Source organism: Sporothrix brasiliensis (genome assembly GCF_000820605.1).
Source record: "Sporothrix brasiliensis 5110 chromosome Unknown Cont15, whole genome shotgun sequence".
Lineage (NCBI taxonomy): Eukaryota > Fungi > Ascomycota > Sordariomycetes > Ophiostomatales > Ophiostomataceae > Sporothrix > Sporothrix brasiliensis.
In genome coordinates, this window is record NW_024467134.1 from 1,641,549 (window position 1) to 1,652,803 (window position 11,255).

Consider the following 11,255-nt stretch of genomic DNA (forward strand, 5'->3'; position numbering starts at 1 on the left):
TCGAGCTGCTGCCTTGCTGTGAGCCGTTCCAAAGATGTCAACGCCGTGTGCGCGTGCAGGGCCGTGTGGTGAACACTTTCGACAGCTGGCTGACGCGCGTGGCACGGCGCGCCCTCACAACGTCGCCAAGGTAAGGCGGGAGTCGCGGGTGTTGTGAGAGATAAGAGAGAGGCACGAGGGATTGTAAAGGGGTCTGGGGATAATGGTCATCGATTTGAGAGGATCACGAGCAAGCGATTTCGAACGTCGGTGGTGGTAGGAGCGAACTCCAATCGTCGCCAAAAGTGGGGCGCGCATAGCCTTTTTATTATTATCTCGTTGCGAGCGGAAGGTGCGATGGAGTTGCACGTGACGAGACTAAACACGAAGTCATCGTACTAGCGGTTCTGTGCAGTACAGCAAGTTGGAAGGCACGACCCAGCCTGGTTGGCCCGTGCGGACAGCCATTGCACGCTTAAGCTCCTCAACTCGCATTCTGTCGCCATCTAAGACCTCGCTTTGTCACAGTTTTCACCACATTACGCCAGACACTGTACAACCAGAACATCCCAAGAGCACCAGGAGGAAGCATCCAGTAGCAGACCCAAGAAGCAGGCAATGTGCCGCCAATTCCCATTCCAAGACGCCTAATTATACAGATACTACAGTACAGACGAGAGGCAACGTCCACAACCACTCGCCAAATCTCAAGGGAACCGACACCCACGTTTCATCATACAAGCAGCTGCTGCTGCAAGGGACACCGAGGGCACAAAACGAAGAAGAAAAAAAGAGAAAAAAAATGGCCACCCAAGACGCGAGACAAATAAAACACAGGAAATAGCAACACTCAGCGAACAAACACTGATGTAGGGATATCAAAACGTCACTTGCGACCAACGCCACGCACGCCGCCTCGCGCACCACCCCGTCCCCGTGCACCAGTGCGTGCGCCGCCTCGTCTCCCGCGTCCAGCCACGCCAGTCTGGTTCAGAATCTCGCCGGGCAGGCTAAAATCGGTCTCGGCCGGCTCAGGTACCGGTTGTCCCCAGGCCATCACCGTACGGCCCTTCCGGCGCCCGCGGCTAAGCGCAGCATCCCGCTGGTATCGCTTGCGAAAGAACGACGTCACTTCGTCCGGAGGCTGCGACGGCGACGGCGGGCGCGCAAGAGGTGACGTGGGGGACGGAGGTGCGTCCTGCTTGGCAGCGCGGTTCGGCTTCCGGCGCTTGTTGGCTGAGGCGGCTGCCTTGGATGCCAGCCGGGAGCGGGCCAAGGCCTCTTCGCGAAGCTGTTGCGCAATGACCGCGTCAAAGTCGCTGGAGTCTGGTTGGCTGTCGTCGTCCACTTCGTCTTCCTCGGCGGCTTCGTCATCCCCGGCGTCCTCAGCAGCCTCCTCGTCATCGTGCACCTCGTCATGCGGCTGCCCGGCAACGTCACTGTCGTCGAGGCTCTTTCTAGTCGCCCGCTTGCCTGAGGCCTTGCCGCCAAGGTCTCGGCGCCCCCGAGACGACTTTGACGCAGTGTTGTCGGCTTTTGCCTTGCCTCTGCCATGCGGATGCGCAGCGGCGGTGTCCGCGGCCGCCTCGCGTGCCTTCACTTCTAGCGCGTGGGCGCGATCCTTCTCGAGCTTCCGACGCTTCTCTTCGACACTCCACAGGCGGAACTTCTCGAGGATGGCACGGCTGCCGCGGATAAAGTGCTCACGAGCAGGCTCAAAGGCCTTCTTCTTGCTTTCCGTGATGCCGCTGACGCCCATGGTGCGCAGCCAATCGGGTCCCTGAAGGCCCTCAAGAAGACGCATGATCTGGTCCTTCTCATGCTGGGCGCGTCCTTTTTCCGTGTTGCGGATGGACCGCTCCAGACGCTCGGCGCGCTTATGGTGGGCTTCAAAGTACGAGTCGGGGAGAGGGTCAACGGCACCCTTGCTCTTATGCTGGTTGCCGAGGAAGGTGAAGTCGAGAACGTGCGAGTCGAACACGTCGTAGAACAACTTGTCACCATACCCTTTGACACGTACAGATCCCGCGCGGTCGCTGCTCCTAAGCGACGCGGCCAGCGGTGTCGAGACTGTTGATGTGGGGAGGTTTGTCGCAGGGTGGGCCGGAGTGGACTCGACAAAGATGATGGGCGTGTCGATGTTTAGGATGTCTAAGCAAACGACATGTTAGTTGATACATTCGAAGAGAGCAGACAAGCACAAGAAGAAAAAGGTGAAAAAAAGGAACTGAAAGATGGCACATACGCTCTTCCTTTGGCTCGTTCCCAATGACCTCGTCATAGTCGGGGAAGTACGCCGCCAAGTCACTCTTGAACCGCGTGGCCTCTTGCGAGCGCAGCTTGCGGCCACCCTCGCGGGGCCCGCGCGTGGCAGCCACAGCCTCAGCCTCGGCAGTCGAGACTTGCAGAGCTTTTAGCTCTTGTTTGAAACCGTTGACGGCCTTCTCCTTTGGCGGTTTCGTCGCCAGCTGGGAAGCGGGTTTGGGCAGCGACCGTCCAGAGTTCAGGCGGTGTGAACGAGCCGCGTCCGAGGGGAGAGGGTTGGGCGACGGGGCGGCCGGTGGGACAGCGTGTTTGTGCAGAGAAGAACTGGATGTGGTTGTGGATGTCGAGGTCGTCGCGTTATCACGCGTTGCACGGTCGAGGATAGGTGCCCTGTGGGTCGCGGATACGGCGGGATGCTGTCGTGCAGCGATGGGGCGCCGCGTTGGCGTATGAGTGGAGGCCGTGGTGGGTGTCGAGGAGGAGTGCGGAGCGCTGCTGGTCGTGGGTGTGGTGGTGCTGGCGGTGCTGGCGGTGTTGGGAAAAGGTGCGATTGGTACGGCTGCAGCGAGGCTGTTGCTGCCAGCGGTGTTTGTGTTTGTTTTGCTCGCCGCGCCTGCCTTATTAGGCGGGGACGCCGGCGCCAACGCCCCAGGGGGCCTTTGCAGGCCTGGAGATTTCGCAACGTCGACAATCTCGACAGCCAGCCGCGGCCGCTTCCGCAGAGCTGAGTCGAGGGCGTTGTCGCTGTCGTCGGCATCGGTCCCGGCATGGATCTGGCCGTCGAACTGATCGCTTCTCCTGCCACTGCCACCAGCGTGGCCATTCGTGGCGAGCTTCGCAGTGCTCTCGTCGTTGTCGGCGGCGATCTTGCGTTTCGGGCGCGCCGCGCTCATCGAGCCCATCGAGTTTGCATGATTCAGAATGTTCTGGATGCTGCGCGTCGGTGCCGCAATGGCAAACGAGAGCTGCTGCTGCTGTGGCTGCGATGCTTGCAATTGAGACTGTGCTTGTTGTCGTCTTTGCTGTTGTTTTTGCTGTTGCTGCCGTGGTGCCCTTTGTTGTGATTGCTGCAGTGGCTGCTGTAGCGCTGGTGGGGGACGCGTTCCAGCGCTTCTGGGGCGGACTCCGGCGCTGTGCAGGTGCTGGTCCAGCGTAGTCTGCCGCTGGTTTGGCTTGGGCAACAGCACTGGCGTCGCACGGTGCAGCACGTCGGTTCGCCGCGACCGCGTGCCCGGAGCCATTGGCAAAATCGTCAATGTTTCGAGCATGGCGAATCGGGCATCGTGGCCATCGGAGAGGGGAGAGAGGGAAAGGAGCGCGTCGAGAGCGAGTGACTGAGGGCGTGCTGTCGATGGATATGGATTTCGCGTTGTGGTGTTTCTGATGGTCAATTTTTTTTGGTCACCTGTGACTCTGACTGCTTTTTTGCGTTCCCCTCCCGGTGTGTGGTGTCTTTTCCTAGCACAGGGAACCGTCCTACGCTCTTTCCCTCATTCAAACCATGCAATTTCTGATGAACACCCCACCTCAAATTCCCCTTTTTTCTTGGTTTCCAGGTGCCCATCTCGCCAATTGTAGGCGGTCAGCATACGCTAACATTCCGGCCGTGCCCTGTTTCTACGCAGCTGTCCCGCCTATGCAATACGAATTACTGTGGGCAGTTAAGAAATAGGGGTAGGAGGGGATCATTTCTCCCAGTCACCGCCAAACCGCGCTGAAATAAAGTGCAGCAGCAAACGCCTCACACGAGCATTCCGGTGTGTCGAACGTGTACAGTGCAATTTCTCAAGTTTATCGGCGCGAGTATCTGTCGGAAATACTTTGATTGATTACCGGCTGTTGACGATTTCTATGGTAAAAGGATTGCGCACTGTGCTTATCAACTAAATAGAAACTTGTTCACCGTATGAATACTGTAAATTCTATTTTGCACTGTATATGTGTCCTGTTATGCTTAGTCATTCGAGGGGTGGAGGAAATTATGCTGCCTAGTCCTCCGCCACAGCCAGCAACGTCCTACGGGGCCTTTCTCTCCACACAATGCCCCATAACCGGATTAAATATAGCACTAGCAGCGCGCCAAAGCTCACTGTCCAGACGTCCAACCCGACCAGCCGCAGCAGAACACCAGGCACCGGTATTCTTCGGTGTCCGATTCACTGAATGTACGGGAAACCCCAGTGATCTGTGCCAAGACATGCGCATCCTGTGCAGCCACATAAGCACATATGGCAAAAGCCACGAGAAAGTGTCCCAGCCTCGCCAACTGTCCCTGCCAGACTCTAAAAGAAGAGAAGGAAGGCAGCTAGGCGGCATTGCCAAGAAAGTGCATACTGCCCATCGGTCGATCCTTGCCGTCGCAACTGCTAGAGAAAGCCATTGGCTTTTGCGCCGGGGCAAGAGTGACTAGCCGGAGCCGGGCGTCATTGGCCCCAAGTTGTATAAATGGCAACGCGTCCGGCAGAGGCAAATAGCCAACTGACACAATAAGAGGCAAGAGGCAGCCAAGAGATCGGACAAGTTCGACGCCCAGCTCCAATCGCCACACCATCTCCAGCAATCTTGTCCAATCCTGGCCAGTCTCTGATTCCCCAGACCTTGACCAAACGGCGTTGCCCGACTTCATTAGCGAGCTTGCTGTTGCTTTTAACTTGTGCTGGTGGTGACAGCGTCTCGTTGCTTTTTCCCAACTCTATTTTTTGCCGTTTATTTTCTCGGTACTTTTCACGCTTCACTTGTCTCAATCGCTCCTTCCTTAACCGCGCCCTCCACATCTGCACCTTCCAAAGCACACATGCAACAATGAGCAACCCGGCAGCAGGTGCACCACCCACCGCTCCTGCCCAGCAAGCCATGTCATTGGACATCCCCCCAACCAGCATGTCCACGATAACGACATCCACGTCCACTTGCACCACCACCACCACCACCACGTCCTTCACCTCCACCTCCACCTCAGCCTCCGCCTGCCACCGGCCCACTGCATCCCAGACATCCGTTGACAGCAACGACCGGGCGTCACTCCAGTCCCAAGCAACGCACCAGGAGTACCTCGACAGTCTCGTCGTGCCTTCAAAGGGCGAGCTCGAGCGCATTGCCGAGATCCAGAAGCACCGCGAGACGGAGCACCGTCGGCGGTCACGCGAGCAGCGTCTGAGCCAGCAGCAGAGTCTCGTCGCCTGCGACCGTGCGGCGGCGGCAGCAGCGATTTCGCCTGTCAGCAGCAACCAGCCGACCTCCTCCCACGCTAAGAAGGAGGAGAAGGGAAAGAAGGACAAGGAGAAGAAGGGCAACAACGCCAAACAGGATGGCAAACAGGACCACGTCGGCTTCTTCCGGGGCCTGGATGTCTTCGTGGCGCAGTCTCGGGCGGCCGTTGTGATCCAGCGGCACTACCGTGGCTACCGCGCCCGGCGCGAGATGAAGGGCTTTAACATCAATGCCAACACACGCTGGGTGCATGCCATTCGTGAGGCGCGGTACCGCGAGCTGACACGGCCACGGGCGCGGGCCGAGCTAGGCCTCTCGGCAGAGCAAGCCACCGCACCGGTACGGCAGTTGTTTGACGGCACAGAGGCGAGCTCGACACGCGCTATGCGCAACTGGAAGAAGGCCACGGGCATCCTCAAGTATGCAAACGGCGATGTGGACTCGGACGATGAGGCGGGCGATGGCGACAATGGCGACAATGACGACGATGACGACGATGATTCCGACTATGACTCTGCGTGCGACTCGGACGCGGAGAGCCGCGAGAATGAGCGGCAGCGGACGGGGGCGGCTCGTGTTCGGCGCCGCAAAGACGCCCTCATGATGGGCCTTCAGTATTTCCTCGAGATGATTGACCCCAAGCACCGCTACGGCGCCAACCTGCGGGTGTACCACGAGGAGTGGAAGCGGTCCGACACCAACGAGAACTTTTTCTACTGGCTCGATTACGGCGAGGGGCGGCTGGTGGACGCAACGGCCTGCCCACGCGCACGCCTCGACCGCGAGCAGGTGCGCTACCTATCGCGCGAGGAGCGGCAGTACTACCAGGTCAAGATTGACAAGGAGGGCCGCCTGTGTTGGACCAAGAACGGAGCACGGATCGACACGACGGCCAAGTGGAAGGACAGCATCCACGGCATTGTGCCGGTCGACGACCCTACGCCAGCGTTTAAGCCTGTACTGGGCGATGCGCATGGGCAACATGAGCACCACGAGCACGGCGACCCGCACCCTCGCCACCGCCGTTTCGACTCCGGCTCGGAGCCCGACTACGACTCGGACTCTGACTCTGACTCGAGCGTCTCAGAAAGCGAACTGGAGGCGGCCCGCGCCGCCAAGTACAACATTCCGGACAACGACGAGGCCGTGGGCGCGCGGCCTTCCAGCAGTGGGAGCGGCAAGAGCGGCGGCAGGGCCGTGGCCAAGAAGAGCCACCACTTCTCGCCAGCGACTGTGGTTGACGCGCTGCTGCGCAAGTCGGTCCAGAAAAACACGTGGATCTTTGTGGCCGACACGAGTTTCCGGCTGTACGTGGGCCTCAAGGACTCGGGCACCTTCCAGCACTCGTCGTTCCTGCGGGGCGCGCGCATCTCGGCGGCCGGCCTCATCAAGATCCGCAATGGCCGGTTGGTGGCGCTTTCTCCCCTGTCTGGGCACTACCGGCCGCCCGTGTCCAACTTCCGGTCGTTTATGTCCGCGCTGCGTGAGGAGGGCGCGGACATGCGACACGTGGCCGTGTCCAAGGCCTATGTCGTCCTGGTCGGCCTGGAGGCGTACATGCGGACGCGCCAGCGGGGCAAGAAGCTGCTGCGGAAGTTGCACCCACACGCACACAATCACGACCATGGCCATGACCATGACGGGGGCCGTGAGCATGACCAAGGAAAAAAGCCCGAGCAAGCAGAGGATGAAAAGACAGCAACATCGACCACAGGCCGCCTTTTGCAAAAGCTGCACATTAGGTCCGCTTCTCACGACGACGACGGCCATGTTGGCGCCCAAGGCGAATGATACGACGATCTGCGGTGTTTCGTACATGGCGATTGCATTTACGTTTACGTCGATTTTACAAGAGTTGGTTATTTATTGTTCTCATTTTACTTGTTTTCATAAAGCTTTAGACGCATAGACGCATTATACCCGGTTGGGACATCTGGTTTCTGTTCGGAGTATGGCTATTATTCTTTCATAAACTATATTGAAGTCATGTTACATACGTCTCTACTTGCCAAGGAGCTACCTTTGTCCAATATCGGTTCTCTGCGTGATGTCGGTCGCATCTTTCCATCTTCCCTTGCCAACGCCATCTGCGGAGCTCTTTTGCGCCTCTTTCGCCCTTTTTCGCTCTTTTTCGCTCTTTTTTCGTCTTCTTCTCAGTAGCTCGCCCCTCTTAGCTTCGCCGAGAACAGGCGCGCGCGAGCTTCAAACATGCATCTCAGCCGGCCCAAGCAAACAGACCCACGCCAACAAGAAGGCGGCCCGAAAAGGCCACCCAGCAGGATGCTACGAAATGGCTACCATCGGCGTCGGGGGCATATCAGATACGACGGTGCCCGATGCAGGAGAAAGGAAAATGGAGACCCGTAAGTTGAACACTCGAAAAGGAGAAGAATACAAAGAGAACTTACGCGAGTAATACCGTGTGTTCTCCATTCACGGGCAAACATGGAAAGATACGTTGTATGTGTACGACGTTCGTCGGACAATCAACACAGTCCGGTGCTCCGTCCACAAGGTGTTTGAGCTTTCGTGATGGAGTCGTCCAAGAGTGCGCCCCGGAAGGGGAAAGTCAACAAATCTGTAACAAGGCAATCTTGCCCACAGAAGAGACCACGCCAGATTGGGAGGGCATGCAGCCACACCAAAAAGGCAAAAAAGCCACCAGCTGGCCGTGTACCAAATTGCATGGCCTGTTCTGAGGCCATGCCCCAGTGGGTCTTGCTGTCGTTCGTTCAGAGTTCTTTGGCAAAGCAAGCTCCCGGAAGAAAAGAAAGTCCCCTGCCAAGAGCCGCCGGGCAGCTTTCCCCAAACAAAATATCAGAAAACTTTCCAAAAATAGCGGCAAGATTACCTCCCCCCCGGTCGTGTTGCCCGTTACGCCTACAAGCCCATCAGTAGGCGCTAGACTCCATTCTTACCGGCGCGTACCGACGACCGACCACAACCACCCTGCCACCGTTTTGGAGCAGTGGAGAAGTCGTCGGTCTAGAAGCCTACTGACCCCAGTACGTCATATTTCAGACTCTGCATTTGCTCCGTAGACGCGCGAGAAAAGAGCGTCGGCGCGCGCTTCAGGAACGATTGGCTCACAGGCGCCCATCGACAGACGATAGGCCGGTAGACGACGGGCGCAAATCGCCCAGCCCACAAACGACAGGACGAGAAGAAGACAATCAGAGACAACGTCGACTTTGCACAAAACCAAGGTGGCCAGGTCGCGGTGAAGTGGAGGAGGCACGAGGGATCCTCCCAAGGTCCCAAGATGAAATTGAAGGGGCGATGAGGAGAGAATAGCGCCCCATATGTCCACTAACATGAGAGGGCACAGGTCGCTTTTGCTGGCGTTTGCTCCATCTGCGTCCGCCTTACGAACTCTTGCTGTCGCTCAAGCCTTTCTACGTCGTAGATTTGTTTGTTTCGTTTCACGTCGTTCGCCTCCTTCGATAGTGTCGGCCTCTTACACGGTATTTCAGCTGCATCCTCCAAGTGTTTATTTTTGGGTTCCTGGAACGTGCCCAGGCGAAAGCCGTTTTGGCGGCTGCTTGGTTTCATTTGGTTTCTGGTCGACGTCGTCGTTTAACAGAGTACGGAATATATATTGCGATATCCCCGTCGTGAAAGTGATGGGAAGAGAGAAGAGCATCAGCACACGCAGACTACTCTAGATCTACATTCGTTCTTTCCTTGTTGTCCCAATCCAGACCTACACTCGTTCTTTCTTTTACTTTTACTTTTCTTTTCTTTTTCTTTTTTTTTTTTTTTTTGAGAAATTCTCCATTGCTCTTTATTTTCAGCCTCACTCGTTCGCTTGCAAGCTTTGCAATATCCATTCTCTCACACCATCACCATCACAGTCATTCTTCGAAAAAAAGTAACCGCATCTGTCGCTATAGATAACATACGTTCGCCAGTCTTGTCGAGCTTCGTCCATCTCTTTCTCCTTCTATCTATATAATATCCCACTCTCTTCACTTCATACCGCTGCCACTCTCACCATGAAGTACTCCCTCGCTCTGTCGACTCTCCTGTTGGCTGGTCCCATCCTCGCCAGCCCCTGCCGCCCCAAGTCCGTGTCGTCGTCGTCTTCTGCGGCTGTTGTCGCTGTCTCGTCGTCGGCATCCGCTGCACCTTCGTCACGTGTGTCTTCGTCGCCCGTGCCTTCGTCGGCTGCTCCTTCCTCCTCGGGAATTTTGAGCACGCCTGCATCGTCGTCGTCGGCCCTTCCCTCCGTGGTCCTTCCTTCGTCGTCTTCGTCGGCGCCACCCGTCGTCATCCCCTCCTCATCGGCCGCTCCTTCCTCCGAGCCCACTCCTTCCTCGTCGTCTGCCATCGCGTCCCACTCGGCCTCTGCGTCGTCGTCCTCCTCGGCGGCCCTCCCCTCGTCCAGCGGTGGCCTCACCACCAACCCCGGCCAGCCTTCCTGCAGCACCGACAACCTGTTTGTCGACAGCGACTTCTCCCTCGGCATCTCGTACTGGCCCTCCAACGTGCTCACCGGCGCCCCCACCTGCTCGCTCGGCGCCAACTGCGGCTCGAGCCCGACGGGCGCGGCCTACGCCCAGTGCCTCGAGCTCGACCTCGTGACCCTGGGCCAGGCCGAGGGTCTTGCCTTCCACCAGCAGGTGGCTGTCGTCAAGGGCACCGCCTACAAGGGCTACTTCCACTACCGCCTGTCGTCGCTGGGCGTCTACGGCAAGAGCATGGTGACGCTGACTTGCACGGTGAACGGCGAGGTCAAGTACAACCGCGTGCTGTGCGACACGGAGGTGTCCCAGGCCTACCGGACCGTCGACTTTACCTACACGGCCGACTGCACGGAGGCGACGTTCCAGTGCCAGGCGACGACGTCGGGTGTGACCGCGCAGCTGCAGTTTGCCGATTTCTACCTCGGCGAGCAGTGCTAGTCGGTTGTGGAGCTCGTCTTTGCTGCTCGTTTCGGACCCGACTAGGCTTGTCGTCTGTCCTTTTCTCCTTCTTCCTGACCCTCACTTCATTCACCTCTTTTCTTTCTTTTGTCTGGGCTTTGGGACCGAATCATATTAACAACTGCATATCTGGGATATTTGGCATTTTGGGATGGCCTGGAGGATAATTTTAAGGCTTATTTTCTTAGTATTTACACGACGACCTGTATCGTCACACGCTTTTCCCATCATCTTTCATGTAGTAGAAATAACAAACGCTGGAAGCGCATTTCTAATAATTTATATTCACGGCGATGAGGCAAGAATGGGCCATCATTTGCTCATAATGCAGTTTATTGTGAAACTTATGCTGGGATTGGTTACTAATAATATTGCACTTTCGCTGTTTTGGTCCAGCCTGCAGTCAGAAACTACTCCTGTATCAACTTGATCGCAAAAGCAGTCGTAACCAGCGGGGCGGACTTGGACGAAGACCCTTTTGTAGCGCAGGCAGAGGAGACAGCACAGGCAGTAACGGCAGCGCAGACGGTGCACACCTATACAGACATGCTTAACGCCTGTACCAGGCTTTGCAGCGCCTGTGCTTGGCCCCAAGGACGGGTCTTGATTTGCAGGGGAGTCGGTGGCTTTTTCGCGTTGTATAACAGACAAACGAAGTTATATAAATCTCACATCACGACCGATGCACTTGCGTCATGGGTCACACTCCATCGCGACTGCCGGCCCAGACCCAGCCGTCTGTTCCCCATCCGCCGCATGTGCGGGATTCCAACGCGCTAGCGCGTGCCTTCCCCAACAAATCGGTCCAAATCCCTGGAGTAAAAGGGAAGGAAACAGAAGCTAAGTAGCCTGGTGCAATCAATACAGGGCTTGTCG

General features: G+C 57.2%; 3 protein-coding genes across 3 annotated transcripts; 2 read left to right on the forward strand and 1 right to left on the reverse strand.

Annotated features, from left to right (window-relative positions):
- Positions 1 to 865: 865 nt before the first annotated feature.
- On the reverse strand, positions 866 to 3,512 carry SPBR_05621 (uncharacterized protein; the record flags this gene model as incomplete). Its single annotated transcript, XM_040763884.1, has 2 exons — positions 866 to 2,130; positions 2,225 to 3,512. The coding sequence occupies 2 exons, from the start codon at positions 3,510 to 3,512 to the stop codon at positions 866 to 868; spliced, it is 2,553 nt and encodes an 850-aa protein (XP_040622241.1).
- Positions 3,513 to 5,046: 1,534 nt separating this feature from the next.
- On the forward strand, positions 5,047 to 7,245 carry SPBR_05682 (iq calmodulin-binding protein motif protein; the record flags this gene model as incomplete). Its single annotated transcript, XM_040763945.1, has 1 exon — positions 5,047 to 7,245. The coding sequence occupies one exon, from the start codon at positions 5,047 to 5,049 to the stop codon at positions 7,243 to 7,245; it is 2,199 nt and encodes a 732-aa protein (XP_040622242.1).
- Positions 7,246 to 9,449: 2,204 nt separating this feature from the next.
- Positions 9,450 to 10,358, forward strand: SPBR_06115 (uncharacterized protein; the record flags this gene model as incomplete). Its single annotated transcript, XM_040764377.1, has 1 exon — positions 9,450 to 10,358. The coding sequence occupies one exon, from the start codon at positions 9,450 to 9,452 to the stop codon at positions 10,356 to 10,358; it is 909 nt and encodes a 302-aa protein (XP_040622243.1).
- Positions 10,359 to 11,255: the final 897 nt, after the last annotated feature.